This window comes from Lutjanus erythropterus, chromosome 24, assembly GCF_056507025.1.
Source record: "Lutjanus erythropterus isolate fLutEry1 chromosome 24, fLutEry1.hap2, whole genome shotgun sequence".
Classification (NCBI taxonomy): Eukaryota; Metazoa; Chordata; class Actinopteri; order Lutjaniformes; family Lutjanidae; genus Lutjanus; species Lutjanus erythropterus.
In genome coordinates this window covers 17,224,381-17,247,872 of record NC_139340.1, presented here as the reverse complement: position 1 = coordinate 17,247,872, position 23,492 = coordinate 17,224,381, and the positions used below count along the sequence as shown (strand labels likewise).

Genomic DNA, 23,492 nt, shown 5'->3' with positions numbered 1-23,492 from the left:
GAGAAAGATGCACTGCTCTGAACTTCTTTATTAATGTTTAAATATAACATTATATTGCAAATAGCCAGTTTATTCAGACAGAGCTGAGGATTTGTTGTTATTTGTGTGTTTGTCCTGCAGATGGCAGCGTCTCGGGGAACCTCAGCACTTCCTCCAGCTGCAGCGAGACCTACACCAGCTACTCTGACATCAAACCCTGACCTGCCTGCCATCATCGCTGTCATCCCTTTTTCATCCTAAAACCACGTCCAGGTGGAATTACAGAAACCTGAAGCTGAGCCTGACGGGATGTTCTTTCATCACACAGACTGACATCCGCCTCGCAGCTCGTCAGATCCAACCAGAAACCAAAGCCATCATTGTATCAGCAGATATTACACACACTTTTTTTATTTTATTCACAGTATTACAGTCCCCTGACAGTCTAATCGCAACTGAAAAATAGCTAATTTCTTCTCAGCAACTTATTTTTATATAGTTTCTACCTTTGTTATAATCAGCATGTTGGTAGAATTTGAGGTGTTTTGTGGTTTATTCCACACAGAAAATTAAGATTACTGAAATATGAGGGAAAAATAATTCCTCAAAATACATGTTACAGTCATGTGATGCATCACTTCCTGTCAGGTCCACTGTAAAAATAACTGAAAAGCTAAAAGTCTTCAGTCTACACTGTAAAACAAAAAAGTTAAGAAAACTCTCCTCCCTAAATTTTTGAGTTTGGTTTTGATTCAAACTCTAAAAAATGGTTTCCAAACATGTAAACTTTTGTTTAGATGATTTCCTTTTCCTCTTTAAAGAGAAGAAAAACTTGAATATTTTCTCAACTTTTTTGTTTTCAGTGTAAAAACTTAAACCCTCTTGATTATGTAGCATCAAAGCAGAAAAATTTAAATCAAATCTGCACTAAATGTGAGCCGTCAGCAGCTTCTAACAGCATGGCGACAGATTCTTGTGCGAAACATCTGCGAGACCGACATTTCACATATTCCATCGGCTTTAGCGTCAGACTTTAATCGTACACTGTGAAAACTGGCAGCTGGCTGCAACGAAAAATTCCTTCAGCGCGTCTTGGAGCATCGTTGAGCAGGTCAAACGTTCAGGGCGTCACACTGTAAGTCTGTAACCGAAGTAGGAAGTAGTTGGTTTCTCATGTCGCCCCATTCAAGAATGCTGTAATCCTCCTTTAACCCTGCTTTTAATCCTCCTACAAACTACAAATTAAAACAGAATCTAATGTGTCACCAGGTGAATGTCACCAACAGCGCTACCTGGTGGTCACATGTCTTGCACTTCTCCAACTTTCACAGAGAGCGGCAGCTTGGAACAACTTCTCAACCTCTTTTTTTTTTTTCCTTTTTTCTTTTTCCAAGAGTGATTGTTTGTGTAACTCGCCTCTGAACTGCTCTGGATTTACCTCTCAGGAAGCCCAAGAAGTTACGTGGGCAGGCAGGTGTGACCGCATACCTGCTTGTGTCGACTATAGTGTATGTCTTTGTGTGTGTGTGTGCGTGTGTGTGTGCATTCACGCATGTGTGTGTGTGTGCTTCAGAAATGTCACAAACCCCCACAGAGATGTGTGTGGAGATTGTAGAACAGACATTAATGCAGCATTTGTCTGCTGGATTCTTTGCATGTCAGGTTTATTGCTAACTTGCATTTTACCCAGGAGCCCTCTGCGGCCTTCAAGGGTTCCAGAACTGCCAGTTTAAAGGGATAGTTTGGAGTTTTTAAAGAGTGGTTGAATGAGGTTCTTATCTATAGTCAGTGTATTAGTTAAACTCTGTACAGACTGCTGTGGATACGGTCAGCAATGTGGGTTTTTTTTACCACCTAATAAAACAAATATAATTTTAAATGTATGCAGTATTTTTTAGAATATTATTTAGAATATTTTTACTGCATTACATAACCCTCTGACAGCCTTTTCCGACTGGAAACCGCAGGTATTTAAGTCAAATCTGTCTTTCTCCAAACCAACCAAACTCCATAGGCGAAATTGGTAATTTTACCTCACAGAACACAGGAGTTGCTGGTCTACTGCCGCCTCGATCTGTTAGTTTGTTTTGACATTGGTTGACTTTGGTGAATCTGAACTAAGATTTTAATACTCTGAAGTCACACGATGGCACAAACAAACAAACTAATCACAGCAGAATTAGATCAGCAACTCATGAGATCTGCAAGGGAAAATTACAGATTTTATCAATGGAGTTTGGTTGGTTTGAAGAGAGCGATATTTGGCTTATATAATAATATAATAATAATAATAATGGAAAGGTAAAGCAGGAAAAAATATTCTAAATATAGTATTTTTTTTAGGGGGCGTGTCGAAAGCCATCCACTGCAGGTAATACACTTACTACAGATAAATACCTCATACAACCCCACTTAAGAAGCCACAGATCTCAACACTCTGCACATAAATCCAGTTTTTGTATCATGGCCGCCGTGCTCACCTATCTTCGGTCTGCACTGCTGCAGCAACAAAAGCAGGCTTTGTCCCCTCCCAGTGCTCCCAGCCCCGCTCAGGCATGTGACAGCAGCCACATCTGTACGAGCAGGACTAACCGGGGTGGCCCGGACCTTCTCGACACGCTTGAACCGCCAGCCCGAGAGCAATATTTGTTTACTTGACACCACGATGTAGCTGAGTAATGTATTGAGGGTGCAAGAAATATGACAAAAGTCTGAGTTTTGGTGTGAAACGCGCAGCAGGGGTGGTGAGTAAGACACGCCTTAGTTGGCCCTGGAGTGGAAATGAAGATATGACAACCAGCTGCTTTACACACACACACACACACACACACACACACACACAAGGAACCTGTGCTATTCTGAACACTGAATGACACCTTGTTTTTTTAAGGGTGAACATGTTTTTTATATCTCAAGATTTCTACTGTATCCACGAGGCGCACTGTAAAACAATCTCTTCCTTTTTCCGTCTTTAATGTTGAATGTGCGATTAAGCAGAAAAAACACAAAGTGCAGCATGCTGTTACACTAAAACCAGCCCCACCAGTTTATTACTCAGAAAGGGTTATATTTGTCCACATATTTTTGTTAGATTCATCCCTAATTTCCTTTTTCTTTTCTTTTTTTTTTTTTCTCAAATCACTAAAAGCATGTCCTCCCCGTGATAGGAAAGATTCTCTTCCAGAAAAAGGAAGTTTCCAGGCCTCTGTGTGTCAAACTGTGAGCTGAAGAGAGAAAACTGTGGCTGGCATTACAGTACGTGTTGATCCGTGTAAGGCTGAGAAATGTATGTTACGCTTGTACAGACGTGTCCTCTATACCTCACATTGTTTTCCTCGAGAGCATGTCCATTGTGAAGAGGATCATGGTTTTTGTGAGTCTCCGTGTCTCTCTGTATCATCACTCTCTGTGGCATGTTCTTCATTAAGCTCTCATGTAAAAAGTATTTTTACCAGGCACTGTTGTATTTTGTGAGAGTTTATTTTCTGCCCTCTCAATGAAAGCTGACGCGGGCACTAAACTTGTCAGTGTTTTATCATGATCATACAATAAAAGCTTATTGAATCATTTGTACTTTTGACTCGGAGGCCGGAGAGACGAGAAGGGTTCTATTTTTTTTAGTTTCTTTTTATGCAGCACATTGCAGCGACCACTGTCTTTATTTTCTTATTGTATCTACTGAGTATGGTGTTGATATGAAGATATTATAATGAGACATATCTGTGTATATTTGTAAATATGTAATTCTGAATTGTATGTAAAATTAAAAGCAGCTTTAATAAAGTCTGAGATGGTTTCCTCTATGGGATTTTGTCTTTTTGTGGAATTGAAGCTGGTTTCTATTTTAATTTATTTTATTTTATTTTATTTTATTTTATTCTATTCTCAGTTTTGATGAGCAACACTCTTGATTGGATGAGTCATGAGCCATGTGTAGGATTTTGAAACACATTTAACCAAAAAGTCTTTATTATTTTATTATTATGATGATCAATTATGATTATTAGTTATCTTTTTTTTGACTAGCTTAAAAATTTGTATTTGACATAATGATAATTTTAATTGAATTTTAATTGAATGAATTTAATCTAATTTTGTGTTATTTTGTTTACCATTTAACCATCACATTCTATAATTAAGATTTTTTTTGTATCCCATTAGTTTATCAGTATTTACCAGTTTAATAATTTGATGTCATCATTAAAAACACATGGATACATTTTTATTTTAAGTTTATTTTATTTCAGTGTCAGTTTTTTATGTTAGTTAACTGGCAGAACTCTCAATTGGACCAGTGTGACCTCTGTGTGTCGGCTTATGGAACAAAAAAGTATTTATTTATTTATTTATTTATTTATTTATTTATTTTACTAGTTTAAAAATGTGTTCAAATAAAAATTTATTAATTTTAACTTAATATAAAATAAAATAGAATAATTTTATTTTATCGCAACACACTACCCATTTAACCATCACATTCTATGATAAAATAAAGCCTTTTTTATTTTTATTATTTTATTATTTACTGGTTTCATAATTTGCCTCAACATAAAAAAAAAACACGAATAAAAAATTGATAAAATCCGAGTGTTATGAATTATGTATTTTTTATCCGGAAGTGTAATTTCAACCACGTGGTATCGAACTTCCAATGAGCTTTGACTGTCATAATTTGGCCCGGGGTTCGTTCCAATATGTGCACTATCCGACCTTCAGTCTCCTTTCTACTTTATTTTCTCCTCTCATTCGTAGAGGACAGAAAATATCGTGTCACGTGATATATAAAATTTTAATTAGATGAATTAAATTGTGCTTTTGCTCGTATGAACGGCGGATTATATTGTAAAACACGGGGCAAGGCGGTTATGCGAGGATGTGAACGAGACTCAGCCGCGGCTGGAAAGATACAGATGCGTCAAGCTAGCAAACGGAAAACAGACTGCTACAGGAAGTGACGTTATTTACGAAATAAGGCAAATTTGTCTGTGTGACAGCGCATTAGTGTGAGACTAGGCTTATTATTGGTTTAATTAATAAATACATGTAGTATGTAAATTAGTAGACGCTATTTAAGTTTGAATTTCAGCTTCGCTTCCTCTTATTCTTCCATTATCGCGAACGGTTGAAAGTTCGCTTCGGTTGTATTGTGGAAGTCCTCACCGGAAACCATTGAGTTTTGTTTGCGCGAGCTTGACAGCCGACTGGAAAGCGACCAGATGGAATTCAGCTCTGCCTTCTTAACAGATTCCACACATTTTAAATTGTATCGCACACATTTTTAGCGGACTTTGCTGCTGACAAACAGCCCTGGCGTGACCACAGAAGCCTGTCAGGGAGGCTGTGAACCGGGACAGGAGCGGTGAAGACATCTAAAGACACCCCACCAAACATCTTCCCACTGAAGGTATCATTTCTAGCTGACACTGTCGATAGAGCAGTAGCTTGTAGTTCTGTTAATGGTGAATTGTTTTTGCCCTTGACAGTCTGTGTAACTTGATTCTGGGTTGACAGACAGAAACGTGTTGAGAAATGAGACCTGCCTGATGTCCTTTTCAGCAGCAGTTTCTGTGATGATGCAGACAAACTGTGATTAGCTTTGGAAATCTGTCAAACAACAAGGGAGTTTAGCCCGGAGGCGAGAGAGAGAGAGAGAGAGGGGGAGAGAGAGGGGTGTAGCCTTGTTAAATCACATTGTCTGGGACTGTTTATGCGGCCTTATGTCTTATTCACTGCCGTCTGCGTTATAAGCTCTTATTCCTCTCAACACTGTCGTTCACGGGGTCTTTGATTCTTCAGCAGCACTAATACACTGATGGTTTTTTGTTTTTGTTTTTTCTTGCTATGTTACTTTAGACGATCGGCGTCAGGCCGGCCAGAATGACAACAATGCAACTTCCGGTCGCCCATTTCAAAATAAAACCAGTCTGGTACACGTTGAGCTGAAAGTACTGTGATAGCTCATTAATCTATTACATTATTTTATTAAATCTCCATAACGTTAATTAACCGATAATTAATTAATGTTTTAAGAAAATTATCAAGTTAATATCATAAAGTGCTGCTGTATAAGGAATTTGCTTTTGCGAATATTTAATAATATTTTTGGGTCTGATACCAATATTAGAAGGAGTAAAAAAAAAATAAATAAATCTCAGTCTTTATATTGACTCATATACTTTGATATACATCAGGGCACTGAAACAGTAAACAGTAAAAACACAAATAAAAATATATATATTAAACTTGAAAGTAGACAAACGATCAAATATACATAAAATGCATTATGTTCTGTTTAAAAACTATATTGCATATCATATTATATATATATATATATATGCCAACACAGATATAGACTAATATAGCTGTGACAGGGTAATATTGGACTGATAATATTGGTAATATTGCAGTTATAATAATATTTTTAATACTTATAAGTCTGTTAGTTTTACCATTACTTCACTGAAGTGTTTCAGCATGTTGATTTTGTAAGTTTATCTGGGAGGACAGAATTCATTCTGAAGTGAATTAATATTTTATGTCTGTAGATCTCAGGTGATCTGTCAGTTAATCCATCAGGAGAGCAATAGAAATTTTAGTTGCGATCATTTTGAAAACTTTTAAGGCTTTTTAATGAGCAAAAAGCAGTTTCTCAGATCAAAATATTCTCAGGTTTAAATAGTCTTTTCTAGTCTTTTATGATACTGAACATCAAATAAAAATCCTTGTTTTTTGAGGGGTTGGTCAGTCAGTATTTAAGGGTGTTCCTCAGTTGCTCAGCTTTTATTTTGAAAGCAAAACTACCTGACTTCCTATGACTCTCTTGCTCCCTTTCTTTGCCTCAACACAGCCTGCAGACAGACAGAATCAGATACAGCAGACTCTCATATCCTGGTAGGACAGAACTGTCTGTCACTGCTGCTTCACCACATGAACCCCTCTGACCTGCAGAGTCACCTGACGGAGCGTCTGTGTTCACGGCAGCTCAGCTGATCCTGCATTTGTTTGATAAAGTCTGACAGTCTGTTGTTGAACTACATGAATGTTCTGTCACCTCCTGCATCATGTTATGAAGGCTTTCAGTGGTTATAAGCTGGTATAACGTTTGACAATGTTTTGGAGGGGCTGATATATTGATATTGTTTTGCTCCTTTTCACGATGAGATATTCATTCTTCTTCTTTTGAGGAGTGACAGGGCCACAGCATCATCCTTTGCGTCTCCTAACTTGTCTCATATAGTGGATTTAGTGACTCTGCCATCTGTGATGTAAGAGGAGAGATCTGGAAGACCGAACTGAGGGCAAAGAAGTTCTTACCTTTTGAAAGATTGCTGTTTTTTTTAGATGTTGGCAGCGTTAACCGTCTTCCTCACTCAGCCATGACTGTGTTTCTCAGTGCAGTCAGACGTGCAGCAGGTGATGGTTACTGTGACACAGAGCTTTAACTGAAGAGAGATTGTTCTGGAGGTTTCTGTGAGCTTCAGCATCAAACACAGGCAGGCGTCAGAGGTCGCAGTGATACTGGGGAGAAGGGATTTCTCACATCATCATCATCAATCTCAGGAACGGTCCTGATGCTCTGATGTTTGTCCTTTCGGGGAGCGTTCCTCTCGGGTTGCCTCGGAGAGGACGAGCTCCTTGTGAACGCCTGCAAAGAGAAAACGCCTCTTTGTAGTTTGGCAGTGATCAAACCCTCAGATCCTCGTCTGTCTCTCGAGGAGCTGCGTAGAAAGAGCAGCAAATCTGAATCCTTTTCAAGAAGCAAACCGGAGTGTTTTCCAGGACTTTAAAGAGCTGAAAGGTTTTGAATTTGATTAGATTGAAGTGAATCTTTGAATTAAGAAGCTTCTTAGTAAGAAATACATCCCATCCTGTTTGTTGTCGTTTCAGCACACTGTAAAAATTAACTTTAAAGTTTTAAGGAAAGAAGAAGTTTTAACTGACACAGTGCATGCTGGGAAGTCTGCTAATTTGCTGATCATGTTTCTTTAGAAACTTAATTTATTGAGTTGGTTGAATTTCTTAGTTAGAACTTCTTTATGAGTTCCTGACGTGTTCTGAAAATAAATGCTGGAACTTTTAAGGAACTTGAATAAGAGTGAGTGTTTTTCGGGGGTTAAATCTCCTCCTTCCTGAACGCTTCGGTTCCCGTCGTGTGTGTTACGTTCCATCATGAATGGCTGCCTCTGCGTTCCAGACAGTCGAGAAGAAACGCCGCTGAATCGGAGGCCGCCACCTTTCCTTCTTCTCTGAAAGGCGGCGCATTCATCACACCTTCGAACGCCTTCGTGACTTCATGAAACAGATTTGCGAGCGTTGCTTGATGCTTTAACGGGTTTCAAAGGCGTGTGCAGGCTGAGAAACAAAAGTTATCAAGGTGATTGTGAACCGGGCCTTTTCATTTGATATTTACATTTTGAATCTGAATCTGATGAATATTTATGCGGGTATCTGGTGGCTGAAGGCGTCTTGTTAATTGCCTGAGTGATGATGTGGGGAGCCGTCATCCTGTAATTTTCTCTGTAAAGGTTCAAGAATGAAAAATCTGCGAGCTGATGTCAAACCTGTTTTTAGCTCCTGCTGTCAGAGTGACACGTAGGTGTGACAGATCACTATCTCGCCGCGCTGGAATGACTTTGATTCGTCATCGGAGTCATCAGCCACTATGAGTGTAAATACTTGTTACAGTGTGTGTTACTGTAATCTGACGCTGCAAAAGGCAGCGGTGCTGTTTGATGAGGGCAGGACACCTGAAGACAGAACGGACTGATAAGATGCCAAAGTTTTGTTCTACATCTGAAGAACGATTGGATAAAAGAAAAAAAGAAAAAATCGTATCGGCACATATCGGACAACACCGATACCACCGATATATCTGTCAGTCCATTATGAAATATAAACGTGTGGTTTAAAGTAGTGCAGGAATAATCTGCTGTCGGTTTAAAAAACTCTGATCTGTGGAGGTTAAAGGACAGTTCAGGAACACACACACACTCACACACACACACACTCACACACACACACTCACAAAATCAACTTTACAGGAAGTCGAGTGGCCTTAATGCATGTTGTGTAGGACGTCTTGAATTATTCAGGACGCGCCGCGCTGTCTTTTCTTTCAGATGTCTGCTTTTACATTAAAGCCCCAGTGTCACGGCAAAGGTGGCGCTCACGGATGATCCGGGAGAGAAACCTGCTCACAGCTGGAATCTGTTCATCATTCTGAACATCTGCCCTCCGGTCAGGAGAGTTTACTCTGAATGTCTCCTGGCAGCAGAAAAAGAAAAGATGACAGTCTTCTTTCTGTTGGCAATTGGCAAAAACAAGCAGTTAGTACAGTTTTCACCATTTTCTTCTATTTGAATAGATAATTAATCAATAATCTTTAGTTGTAGCCCTGGATTTTTCAATCATTTGTTTATCAGTCATCATTTAAGTGCAGATCTCGTTGCAGTTCAGGAGGGAACAGTGTTGAACTGGAGTTCTGGATTTATCCGTCTCTATTTTCACTGCCGTTTGCCTTTACTTTATGCTGTTTACAAAGGTTATTATTAGGTTATTAGAATGTAGGTCAGCTCAATTTATGTGAATTATTAACTTTAAAAATACCCTCCAGGCCTGGTCTGTGAAGGGAACACGCCATTAAACCAAACTCCATTCGAAAATCAGGGCTTTTATGGTGGGATCATATTTTTCACTGTAAAAACTTAAGTCACATTTTCACTACGACACTTTTCTGATTCACTTTGATCTACAGACGCAATCGGCACACGTCATTAACATCGTTAACCGACCTGTGATGAAGTTTTTACCGCAGATAAACGTTGCGTTTACTGCTTTATTTAAGGCTCATTTGGTGTCTCATAATTACAGCTGGAAAATGAATATTTGGGGAAACGTGGAGCCTTTCTCTGACGGATTATACTTGAACAGAGCAGCGAGCTGTGTGTGTTCAAGCCCAGTGGGCACCACATTAATTCCATTACATAACATTTAGTCAGTCTTAAGTTGGCTACAAGTGAAAGTGAAGGCTTCACAGTCACCTAGAGCTTAAGCTTTCCACGACCCAAAGAAGTGTTATTAAATGATTAAAACGGACCCTTTAAGTGTTCTGTAATAATCAGGAACATTCAGGAGCGGCTGCGGCGGCGAGGCCTGGTGACAGAGCGGGAATATTAGACGTATTATTATCTGACACGGTCGTCTGTTACATGATCGGATTAAAGAGCAGGAAATCTTGGGTCTGCCGTTTTGATAACTGCTTCCTCGTCGCCAGTTTAGCCTTTGACAAATATTGACAGGGCTGCAGTTGTGTGGACGTGACGTAACATCGTGACAAAGTCAAACAGGAGTCGCCTTATTGTGTTTTACCTGGACTGATAATGTATTATTAATCTTTATGAAATGTTTATGAAGCATTGATGCTGCTGAACACTTATAATAAGTTCTAAACCTCGTTATATGTTGATTATAAACATCTCTAAAGTTTTATGAAACCTTATGCATTGCATTTGTCTTATTAGTGTGGCTATAATGCATTATAAACCTTCACAGAAGCTGTATTTGTTGCACTTGTTGGAGGGAGTATTTCTGTTCCATGTGATTTTATTTGTTGGATGTGAGTCAGCAGTCTGGCTCCGGTGCTTTTGTCTGTGTCAGAATGAATGAAGAAAAAAAACCAAAACACCACGGTGACACTAAAAACTTGACCCGGTGTATTTTTAGAGCTGAAGGCCGTTATCATTAAAATCAGCTCTTTATGCCCAAAACTAAAAGGTTGAACCCTGTGAGTCGGCGTCGAGGGTCTTTGTCAGGTGAAAACCTTGTGATTCCAGTTTGAGCTGTTTTCTTGTTTTTGCAGGCGTTTAAAAACCTCTTACATCTTCTTTGTTATAAAATCCGAGTCGTCCTTAATGTGTGAAAGTGTTGCATTTTGCAGTTATTTGCCACGATTCAATGAAACCACGATTTAATTTGCAGCTGCCTTCAGGCTTCGTGTTCTCCAGAAGATCTCAGCAGATGATCTGTTGCTCGTTTTCTAGAAGTTCGTTATGTCGCCTTGTGGTTATGACAACTTCATGAAATCTCCAGCTGATAAGATTTGGGCATTGTGTCGCCGTTCGTGATGTCATCTAATTAGATTTTTGAGAGCGTACAGCTTTGTTTTAGTGTTGTCTGGGGGAATCAGGACACCGCTGCTCTGTGCTGCTCAGACCCACAGGTCCTTTACTGTCACACGTCTTCTCTGGCGTTGTCTCTCCTGGACAGGAACATACAGCTTTGATAAGTATGGACATGGCTCACTCCTTCAGGCCGTCTGCGAGCTTTAAAGAGTTCTCCAGTGATTTAAAAATTGCCACACCTCCAGATTATAACAGGAGTCTAGCAGCCCTGTGAGCTTCTGCTTCTGCTGCCATAATCTCTCTGAACAGATATCTGCATAAAACTTTGACTTGCCGATGGCGTAAGTGGGTGAAATCGATTTTGACGTGCAAAATGTAAAAGACAGAATGCTACTTTATGCTTGCAGAGAGATGAATTCCTCGTGTAGTCGAGGTTTGTCATGGAAGTTCCACCGTATGTTATGGATACGTCATACATCATTGGCGTGGTCTAAGAAACTAGGAAGCAACCGTTTAACCCTGGAAGCGTCTTTCAGCAACAGTAGAGCCACAGAGGAAGTTGAAGGCCCGTCATCGCTGGTTTTAACCCTGTTAGAAATGCAGCAGAACGAGCTTTAACAAGAAGGTGGTGGAGTTTAGATGCTAGCTCTGTTCGAGGTCGAGCTGGAGAGCAGCGAGCACAGATGGAGAGGATGGAAGGAGGAAATGGTGGCAGAGGTGGACGGAGAGAGAGGAATGAAGGTGGGAGTTGGAGTTAAGAGGGGAGGGTAATGCCCTTTTACATTCCCAGATGAGGATTAGCAGTCACAAGTTCTCTGCCTGTTCCTGACCCAGGACTGTGAAGGCGGCCGCCGCCTCCTGGATCCTTTAAAGGCTCGCTCACTCAGTCCTGGACTTGCAGCGAGACATTCGTCACGCATCGTTTTCCTCGCCGTTTTGACTTTAACACTTATTTTCTACGTGGCGCACAACAACAGTCCTGTTTGAGACGGTAGATTTTATATGCAACACAACACTGTAGTAACAGACATCGACTGACGCCTGTTGATCCCCAAACAGTTCATGACCTTCTGACGGCATAAAGGCAGACAGTTACTAATGTGACCTGATGTGTTTGACTTTGACTGTGTGAGGAGTCTGGTGTCAAAGCGACTGTCGCTAATGTAGACTGGAGATGACGTAGGAATGTGTCTCTAAGGTGCTACAGGAATCCTAACACACACACACACACACACACACACACACACACACACACACACACACACTTCTTTCTCAGCAGCCTTTTGTTGAGTTGTCAAGTTTAAAACATCTTCCATTCCAGTGATTCTTCATGATTGGTCAAAGTGGAACCGACTGAAGGCTGATAGTTCTGGTTTTGCATTAACGTTATTTTGGCCGGTTTCCCAAAATGCAGAACAATGTAAGTGTAATTTTCCTTCAGGAACGTGGTGTTCTTGGCAGGACGGGAAACCCTGTGAAGCAACATTTAGACACAACGCTGTCTTCTGAAAGCAGAAGTGTCCACTTCAGTCCAGACTTTAGAGTCGACTTGACAAAATCAAGCATGAATCCGTGATTTAATTCATTTCCTGAATCAGGTTGCAGGAGAGAACCACGAGGAACAAACGTTAACGTTACCGAGCACGACACATTTCTCTGCACGATCTTTCAGTTTTGTCGAAAGCATCTTTCCTGCAAATTTGCCTGATCATCCTGTCATGTCATTATCAGACTGTTTAATATTGATGTCCTCAAAAACTCACTGTCATCTCATTATTACGAACAAGCTGGCGAGCTCCTAAATGTCACAGAAATGTTGGGAGGCAGATGTTCACGCAGAGCCGAGCGTCTCTGATTCAGGAACTCCACTCGTATTAACATGGAAATGATCTTTGTTGCCGCTGCTGCCGTTGCATTATTCCTTCATGCGTCTCGTGTGTGTTGCTGTGTCTCCCAGGTCCCCAGGCGAGTGCGTGTCCATCATGCCGCTGTTTGGTAAATCCCACAAGAGTCCGGCGGACATCGTCAGGACCTTGAAGGAAAACCTGAACATCCTGGTCAAACAGGACAAGAAGACAGACAAGGTATAGAGAAGGACAGTGTGTTCTTCTGTGTGTGTGTGTGTGTGTGTGTGTGTGTGTGTGTGTGTGTGTGTGTGTGTGTGTGTGTGTGTGTGTGTGTGTGTGTCCGGGGGCCCAAGGGTGACAGGCCTCTGTGAAATGAGAACATGGAACAGCCTGGCCCTGTCATCTCCTGACACTTCACTGTCAAGACGCTTTACGCTCTCTTACACACACACACACACACACACACACACACACACACACACACACACACACACACACACACACACACACACACACACACACACAAAATTAGCCACACAAGTCAAGTTCAGGCTCAAGTCAGTTGCTGTTTTCCTCCATATTTACCTCCTCCTCCTCCCTCTTCCTCTCCAGGCGTCCGAGGAGGTGTCCAAGTGTTTGGTGTCCATGAAGGAGATTCTGTACGGCAGCAACGATAAGGAGCCTCACACTGAGACGGTGGCTCAGCTCGCCCAGGAGCTCTACAACAGCGGCCTGCTGATGTTGCTGGTAGAAAACCTGCAGGTCATAGACTTCGAGGTGAGGACAGAACGGTCCCGTGACGGTTCCTGTTCCAGACGAGACGGAGGTTACTGATGCTGTTGTTGTTTGTCTGATTTTGTGTGTGTGTGTGTTTCCAGGGGAAGAAGGATGTGTGTCAGATCTTTAACAACATCCTGAGGAGGCAGATCGGGACGAGGAGCCCCACCGTCGAATATTTCTGCTCCCATCAAGAGGTCCTCTTTATACTGCTGAAAGGGTGAGACACACACACACACACACACACTGCACACGCTTTACGCAGCGCAATTGCGGCTAAACGGGCGAATCAAACACTCCGTCTCTCTGTTTGAAGGTACGAGACGCCGCAGGTAGCGTTGAATTGTGGCATCATGCTGAGGGAGTGCATCCGCCACGAGCCGCTCGCCAAGATAGTCCTCCACTCGGATCATTTCCACAGTTTCTTCAACTACGTGGAGATGTCCACCTTCGACATCGCCTCCGACGCCTTCGCCACCTTCAAGGTACCTCAGTCTGTACGATAAGACGCTGAGGAAAACCTGAAGTCCGTTTCTGTGCATCACATCTCTTCATTTCTGTTGATTTTCCCTGACAAATAACAATTTACTTTCAAAAAATCAACAAGGAAGTGTTTATTTCCCAGTGAGAGTTTGTTTTTTAAATTCTTTTTAGACTTTGTAAACATTTTAAAACAAACAGATTCTTATTTTAAAATAAATAAGTTAATAATAAAACAAATTCTTCAAACAAAGTTTCTTCATGGAGAAAATGCCTCTAACTTTGCACTTGTTAACTGTCATTAACTTTTCAAGTGTTACCTGATTTATTTCAGTGCAGAAAGGTATTTTATGTTAAAAATGGTGACCAGCAGCCATGTTGGGTTGCAGAAAACTATAAACGTGTTTATTCATGTTTAGATTGATTGTTGTCATGTCTTCATTCACAGGATCTCCTGACAAGACACAAAGTGCTCGTGGCTGAATACCTCGAACAGAACTATGATGCTGTGAGTGTTTTCAGTCACACACACGTTTCACAACACCGGATCTAAATGTTTAAACCGGAGTAAAACCAGATATGCTAAAAGTTCCAGGTTCTAAGTTCTAGTTCTGTGTGAAGACCTTTCAGTGTCACAACTTGTCTCCATATAAAGCTCTGCTCCATGCTGTTTTCTTTGTCCACAGGTAGAGGGAGCCCTTTCATCGGTTGCCGCCCACCACACCCCCCAACACCCCCCACACCTCCTCATCCCACTCACCCCCCCCCCCTCCACAACCCCCCCACCCCCCACCCCACCCCACCCTCACCCCCCGATGGGTGATGGGGGGGGGCGGGGGGGGGGGGATTTGTTAATTGAAAACCTCGGCTGGGGGGACCCCACACGAATTCCCATTTTTTTTAGGAATTTCAAAATTTCACTCAAATCAGGAAACATGACACTCGGCCTTGGGACGCTCACTTCACTTTCATTAATAAAATTTTACCTGCTCATAGTTCTTTGTTGCATAACCCATTATATTTATCGCTCTGGAAACCGGGGAGGGGACCATGCCCCTCCCTGTCCCGCTGCAGCGGGACCGATGCTCCAGGAACCGGTGACGGGTGAGTTTCGAACCAGGTACTACCGATCTGGCACGTCCTCGCAGACGCAACAACGCCACCGCGCCACCAAATCCCCTTCGCACTTAGAGCTTTTCTCTTGGCGCTTTTATGACTTCGCTTTGCATGTTGGACTTCAAAATTTCCCGCATCTCATGGGGATCGAACCCACGACCTCAAAACATCGACACAGTCCTCTAACAGCCTGAGCTACAGGACCAGACAGCTTCTTTTTGTTTCTTGAAGCATTTGACTTTTTCCGATGAACACAGGTCTAAAAAATTTACTAAAAAATCCTCAAGACTTCTGATCAGTACTCAACCTTCCTAAACTTATGGACCAGACGTGCTTGAACTGTTTCTTACACCTTTTAACATCAGTTTGAAAATGTTATTCACCCACGTGAGGATTTGAACCTACGACCTCAAATCCACCAAGCAGCGCTCTAATAATGTGAGCTAACTCCTCGGACGGTTGGCGTTTCTTTATTAGATCTCATGAGTCTTTGCTTTAGTCAGTAGCTTCAAAACTCAAACAACGATCTCAAGGATCGAACCCACAACCTCAAAACTTCAGAGCAGTCATTTAACTCACTGCGCCACAAGATCAGAGACGTTTGAACTCTTCTTCTCAGAGCTTTTCACTCTTTCTGTTGGACACCGGCCTCAAAATTCACCCAAAGATCAAACCTGGATCCTCAAAGCTTCGAAGCAGTGCTCTGCCTTCCTGAGAAAACTCAAAATTGAATGAGTCTCCTGAGGGTTTGAACCCACAACTGCAAATTTCTTAGAGCCCATTGTGTCTTTGCTTTAGACAGCAGCCTTCAGAATGAAAAGGATGACTCATGGATCAGGTCTAAGACCTCGGAGCAGTCCTCTGTCATCCTCAGATATTGGATCAGACAGTTGACTTTTGTTTCTTGGAGCTTTTTGCTCTTTCCAAAGGGGACAGACTTCAAAATATCTTCCTGAGCTAATATGTCAAAGAGACTCTTTAGATCTTTTAAAGCTTTGGACAGTGGCCTCAACTCAAAAACTGATTCAAGGATCGAACTCACAACCTCAAAACTTCATGACAGCACTTTAACACACTGCACTACTGAGCAGGAGACAGTTAGATTTTATTTCTTGGAGGTTTTCATTCTTTCTGTCAGACAAACGTCACCAAAGAATCAAAGCTGGATCCTCAAAACTACCAAACAGTCCTCCACCTTCCTGAGTTACTGGGTCAGAGACACTCAGCCTCACTTTCTTAGAGCTTTTCACTCTTTCTTTTGGACATCAGCTTTCAAAAATCAAATAACTCATTCAAGGATTTCAACCCACAACAAATCAAGCAACCGTCTAACAGCATGAGCCGCTCCAACAGATACCTGGACTTCCTTTCTTATGAGTCTTTGTTTTGGACAGCGGCCTGGATGACTCACATATCAAACCTGGATCCTCAAAACATCTGAGCAGGGCTCTACCTTCCAGACCTAATCTTTCATACAGACTTCCACGCTTTCTTTTAACCATCAGCCTTCAAAAACCAAATAACAGTCTGAGTTATTTCATCAGACATCTCCTCTCAGAGCTTTTGAATGAAGCAGGTTTTACCTTATTTGGTTGATGCTGAACAGCTCCACCTTGTGGCCGTTAAGAAAACATCACCATATGTCTTGGATGCACGACGGCGCCGTCAGATGAGGACCTCCAGCACTTGTTGTTGGGCTGGAGAGCTGCAGCAGATGCAGCCCCATAATTCCAGCGAAGTCTGTTTACTGTTATTCAGCCAATTCCAAATGTTCAGTGTCGTCTTTGATTAAGGAATTCTGTCCATCTAATCTCACAGGCTCAGCGAGGAAGCTGTGTAATTTGAGATTAGGTTCTGCAGGTTGGACTGGTTTACAAACTTCAGAAAAAGTCTGTCTGAACAAGTTTCTTGGCAGAGATTTGTGTCTTTTTTTTTGTTTGGATGAAGTGGAAGAATCCAGTTCCTCTTTTTTTAAACTTGTTTTGACGCCCACATCCAAGTAGTTTTGGTTATTTTTGGGCGGTGTTCATTTGAAAGTGACTAACTCTCCTTGGACTCGAATGTGTCCAAAACACAAGTGGCTAGAAATGTTCAGCGTCTCATATTCCACCTCAGTCTGTTCATGATGCTTAATAAGGTGTGTTTGTTATGTCACTGCAGGTGTTTGCAGACTATGAGAAGCTGCTTCACTCTGAGAACTACGTCACCAAGAGGCAGTCTCTAAAGGTTAGAGTCTGACTCACGCTGACATTTAATCATAACAGCTAGCCTCAAAAAAAAAATATGACTGTGACTTGATATTCACTGTGAAGCTGTAAATGTTGCAAGAAAGCGTCTTCAGATGGGAATCATGTTAAACGTTTGTGTGTGTCGTCCGTCCTGCAGCTTCTGGGCGAGCTGTTATTGGACAGACATAACTTCACAGTGATGACGCGCTACATCAGCAAACCTGAGAACCTCAAGCTGATGATGAATCTGCTCAGAGACAAGAGCCCCAACATCCAGTTTGAGGCCTTCCATGTCTTCAAGGTAAAAAAAAAAACAGGGCTTGTGTCATGAAACATGAAAAAATGGATCTGTTCGCTTAGAAATACAAGAAATGTTCTGTGGAAAGTCAGTTAGTACTTATTTTGTCCTGACAACACGCAAATTTATTATCACTTTATTTCTCCATTAATGCAACTCTGTTTACATCAATGAACATTAAACTAACTCAGTTTATTAGTTCTGTCTGCAGATAAATTCTCTCTGTTGGTTTCTGTCGTAAGTCAAACTGTTCTCTGCTGCCTCCCCCCCCCCCCCCCTCCGTCTGCAGGTTTTCGTAGCGAACCCCAACAAGACGCAGCCCATCATCGACATCCTGCTCAAGAACCAGACCAAACTTATCGACTTCTTGAGCAACTTCCAGAAGGATCGCACGGACGACGAGCAGTTCAACGATGAGAAGACCTACCTAATCAAACAGATCAGGGATCTGAAGAAACCGGCCTCCTAGAGAAGCACCCCTCCCCTCCCCTCCGCCCTCTACCCCGACTTTTTATCGATAGGAAGACGTACAGTAGAAAAAAAACACATTAACAATAATGGTTATTCTATTTAAAAAAAAAAAATCTTCAAGACGTTATTTGTCTTTTTTCTCTTTGTTGGTTCATTTAAAACTTGTGCAAGAGTAGTTCTCAATCACTGATCTTTTCTTTTGTAAATTTTTTTCATGAAATCTTTTCTTTTTTTGTTTTTTTTTTTTTTCATCTGTAGCATGTAGTGCCACAACTCCTGGTGTTGGAGGCAGCTGATTTGCTCTGTTGGGAGAACCAGCGGTGAAAAAAGCTTCGGCCAAAAATGGTCCAAAGGCTGTCGGACAAAACAGACGAGACCATTTTTTGTAATATCATCATCTGTTGCAGGTGATCGAGTTAATTTCTAACTGTTCAAATGAAGTAGCTGCATATCAGAAAAAAAAACTAATGAAGAATTTCTGCTTTTTTTTTAGTTCTAGCTGCGTCAAGAGAAATACCCGTCAGAGTGTGAAACATTCTCAGTCACTGCTAAAAGCTTTGTTAGCCAAATGGCAACAGTAATCCTCAGTTGCCTCCTGTGAGCCAAACGTCTTTTTCATGTTGTGCTGCCAAAACCAATGATTGCTCAAGTTTTTTTTTCTCTCCAAAACTAAAAAAGCTCCATCAGACTTCAGTACAATCCCAAAATGCCGACGTAGCATCATGGAATTCACCTCCAGATGGAACAAGTCTCGTCTTCCTCAAAAGCTTTAAGCTAATCTGTGATGCAGAACTCAGCGTCTAATCTGCTTTTGTCTGACTGTCATGAGCGGCAACAAATTCTAGCATCGCCAGTTCAGCGACGGAGCAGCTGCGTCGACGACACACCACACGGTGTATAAACACTGATCTGTCTGTGATTATTAGCTTTACAAGTCTGTAAAATGTCTGGCAGGTTACTGCAGACGTCTCGTTTCGTGCTGGAGTTTTAAGTTTGTCTCTCTTTGATTTTCTCAGTGTGATCCTGGAAAAGTTGGACTGGAGTTAGTCCTGTTTAAAGTTAATCTTGAGATCTGTTTCTGGGTTTAGAGGCATCCGACTGTGCCGTTCGAATTAAGTGAATAAACTTTAGTAAGACTGAGAATCACGGTCGAGTATTAGAGCCAGACAGGAGGGAAAAAACTTTTTTTAATTTTGAGGATAAAGTTGAAATGTTGAGAATGAAGTAAAGATGTCAACCATTAATTTGAACTTTGGATAAAGTTGAAATCTCATCAAAAAAAAGTCTAAATGTCAAAAGTAAAGTCAAAATGTTGAGTATAAAGTTAAAATCTTGAGAATTAAGTCGAAATCTCAAGAAAATAAGTCAGAATCTTGGAAGTAAAATTGAAATCTTGACATTAAAGTCAAAAATAATGTTGAAAACAAAGTAGAAATGTCAAGAATAAAATAAAAATCTCAAGAATGAAGTCAGAATCCTGAAGTCCTCTGCAGCTTGTCTGCTGCATGTCTTCCTCTCTCTAATCCCTTTCCTGTCATACCTTCAGCTGTCCTATCACAATAAAGGCAAAACCCCCAAAAATAATCTTTAAAAAAAATAATAAAGTCAAATTCTGACTTCATTCTTAACATTGAAGCTCTTCTTGAAATTCTGAATAAAATAAAACCCTCTTATAATTTAATTTCCTCACGTCTGGCACTAAAACTGAAATACTTTTCTGTTGAAACACAAAATAAAATAAAATCTTTTCCTTTACGCCTGGTTCTGCAGAGAACAGAGAATATTTTTTTAGTCTCTGTTGACCGAGACTTGCCAATAAAAACCCCGTAGCTGTTTGAATATTTGACGAGTTTGAAATGAAGGGCCTTTCGTGACATTGGGCTGCTGTCGGTACAACGAGCTTCAATCATTTTGATCACTGGTTCTCTTTGCTGGTGGCTGATAGCACTTTCTGTATGATAAAAATAATAATAATATGATGATGATGATGATTCAAGTGTTTTTTTTTTTTGTTAATCTTAAGCTGATCACTGTTTCCACACTGCTCGATGGTATTTTTTTTATATATATATATATATATATATAGTTTCATTTCTTGTCGTGTACAGTTGTTTTTCTGAAGCCGAGTGCCATCATGAGTGATAACATCGAACATTAACAGGAGGAGAGCGAGGCGGATGTGAAGATGGCTGTTTGTGTTTCTGTTTCACTCCTTTCTTTTCTTTTTTTTTTTTTTTTTTCTTCCTGTACTGTAAACAAACGTTTTTGCTCTGATTTGGATCTGATGTTGAACAGAAACACGTGAGAAGATTCAGAGGTGCCTTTGTTTTTTTTTTTTGGTTTGGTGCGTTTTCCCTTCTTTTATCTTCTTTTTTTTTTTGTATTTTCAGTATCTTTCTAGGGGGAGCTTAATTCTTATGTTAATGAAAATATGCTCTGGACAGAACATATTTGTTGTGATTAAGCAGTGAACCTCTTAACTCACTATATTTGAGTTATTTAAACTTTTTTTTTTTTTTTTTTTTGCAGCTGATTGGTTGCTGGACCAGGGGTCACAGTTTCACTTTGAGTTTGTTGCCATGGTAGCGCCGATTCAACACGTGAATTAAACTGAAAACTGTGTCATCGGCCACAGACTCACAGCCGCAGCAGAGCGACGCCAGAGTCGCCCTGTAACAGGATTTAATGGTGAAATGTAACTGTGAAAAACACGTGTAGTTAAAGGACCAGAAAATGTGCAAAATCAGTGAATTTAAAACGCTTCTTTTAAATTGAGGTTGGTTTTTTATTTGACTTAGAAATTAAAAAAAAAAAAAAGATTAGGTTCCTGTGAGCTTCCAGAAAAAAGAGAAAAATATTCTCAATGTTTTGTCTTTTAGGTGAAAAATAAAACCAGCTTTTTTTGATGTTATAAGCTGTGACATATTGAATTATATCAGATTATAACATGAGATGCAAAAGTGGACCAACCAGCTTCACATCTGACGCGTCACTTGAGCCAAACTGTTTTGATTTTGCCTGTTTTTTGTTTTTTTTTTTCCGACTAAAACTACGAGCGACTTTGTTCTCAGCAGATTTCTTCTTCCCTCTCTGAGAGCAGCCACTTTTATTTTCCACATCGATGCTATTGTACCACGTTCACAGCAAATAAAAGGATGAGAATGCACGCTGTGTGTTTGTCACTTATTAATGTTAGTCATCCAGTCTGACAAAGAAACCTCTGATTTTCTTAACAACTTTATTTTCATGTCGTGTGTATTTTTGTATCTCAGCACGTCGGCTTTGACAAAAGTAAAATCTGTCTATTAACACAAAAACATTTTTTTTTAAAGGTCCACACACTTTATATTAAGGTGTGTGTAAAAAGAAAGCCCTTATAAGATGATAATTATCATTAATTAGAGCATAATAAACATGTTAACTGGTAGATAAGACATTTATAAGCACTTAAAGGAAACTACTCACCAATTACTTCATTGTTAAACTTCCTATGAATGTCTTGCAATATAAAAATGTTTATTATGCTCTAATCAACACATATTGATATTAATAAGCATCTTATAAGGGACTGTTTATTAAATGCACCTTAATATAAAGTGTTCCCTCTGTCTGTATAATAACTGTATTAATGTACCAACAGAAAACAGGAGAACAGACAATACAAGCAGAACAAGTTCTCATGTAGGAAAATACAAATAATATAGAACATGGATGTGGATGAATCATGAAAATAATGACACCAGAGTAAAACCGTGTGATCAACGTCCTTCCTTCTTAAAGCTGCTTCATTTTTACGACTGTGAAATGACTGATGGTCGTCTGATTTAGAAAAACTGATGATATTCATGTGAATATTCTCATTCATCCAGGTCATAGTTATCTTAGGGCATTAAATCGATCACAACTGGACTGGTAAAATTGTCTTGGAAGACGTTTCGCCTCTCATCCGACTCTTACAATGCTGTCCTTTCATCCCTTCCCAAAAGATTCAACAATTAAGCCTCTAAAACCAACAACACAGTCCAGCCACACCTGGCTCCAGGTGCCTCCAACGACCATCGTTAGAACAGAATGGAACACTAACGAGTGAGATCCCCCCCCCCCCAAAACGACTGTCGTTGGCTCACTTAGGCCTCACAATAGGGAGTGAAACCATTCTTGGTCTGGAGGCGGCCTAATTGAATTCCAACTACTGTTCATCAGTAGTGACTAGAGCAATGACTAGACAAAAGCATGACTAGAGCAATCTAGTCTGATGAGCATGAACTGATGAAGCCTGCTCGGATGAGAGGCGAAACGTCTTCCAGTCTTCCAGTTGCGATCGATTTAATGTCCTAAGAAGATGATATTCAGTGTCACAGAAATCTTCTGTCCATAATCCAGATGTTTGTCTGCACCGAAGAGTCTGATCATCCCAGCCTTTAAAACTTAAGTCAAACATGTTGTGTCCAGACAGAACGTGATGTATGAACGTCTTCACACCATTTAAATAAACTATTCACCGCTCACAGAAGATAAAAAAATAAAACTAACAGCTCCACATTACAACCCAGTTTACACGACTGATTTAAATATATTATTTTTTTGTGGTATCCCTCTTTCCCGTTCTTCATTTAAAATTGTCCAGCATCCACATGCGTTCTTACCTCTTTCATCACTGACCATCCATTCATCCATCTGTTCATCCATTCATCCATCCATCCATCCATCCATCTGTTCATCCATCCATCCAACCGTCCGTCCGTCTGACTGTCCCTTCTCAGTGGTTTCTCTTTGAGGTCATCATGTTGTATGGTTTTCAGTTTGTTTCTTGTCTGTCCAACCACCGACAGACGACTTCTTAACAAACAGAAGTAAAATATTAGATGGATGGAAAGTTGTTCTAAAGGAAAAAACAAAACAAAACATGGCTCCCACTTCTTAGATTTGAGCCTTAAAGTCAGATTGTTCAGACTTTTTGAAGCATGGTTGGATGAGGCACCTCTCCATCAGTTAATGATGGTGGACAGTTTGGAGAAGCAGCAGGAGATCAGATGAGTTACGTCTCCTATCACTGTTAATAATTAATAAAAAAAAATTTAAAATGTGGGGTGAGGGTGTCTTTTTTCAACTTAAAAAAAGTTAGAACCACTGAATTATAATTGGAAACACAACCAGACTCTTGGTAAAACAGCAG

At 40.5% G+C, this 23,492-nt stretch overlaps 2 protein-coding genes across 7 annotated transcripts in view; both read left to right on the top strand.

The window, feature by feature from the left end:
• Nucleotides 1-3,782, top strand: part of mcf2la (mcf.2 cell line derived transforming sequence-like a) — a 54,278-nt gene extending 50,496 nt beyond the window's left edge. For all 6 annotated transcript variants that reach the window (XM_084713373.1, XM_084713372.1, XM_084713369.1 and 3 more), the window contains one exon: nucleotides 121-3,782. In XM_084713373.1, coding sequence (XP_084569499.1) covers nucleotides 121-200 — 80 coding nt within the window. In that variant the 3' untranslated portion in view covers nucleotides 201-3,782. The remainder of the gene's footprint in view (nucleotides 1-120) is intronic.
• An 896-nt stretch (nucleotides 3,783-4,678) lies between these two features.
• On the top strand, nucleotides 4,679-19,183 carry cab39l (calcium binding protein 39-like). Its single transcript, XM_084713508.1, has 9 exons — nucleotides 4,679-5,383; nucleotides 13,057-13,183; nucleotides 13,559-13,723; nucleotides 13,825-13,943; nucleotides 14,040-14,208; nucleotides 14,652-14,711; nucleotides 17,480-17,545; nucleotides 17,705-17,848; nucleotides 18,135-19,183. The coding sequence occupies exons 2-9, from the start codon at nucleotides 13,082-13,084 to the stop codon at nucleotides 18,312-18,314; spliced, it is 1,005 nt and encodes a 334-aa protein (XP_084569634.1). The 5' UTR covers nucleotides 4,679-5,383; nucleotides 13,057-13,081; the 3' UTR covers nucleotides 18,315-19,183.
• Nucleotides 19,184-23,492: the final 4,309 nt, after the last annotated feature.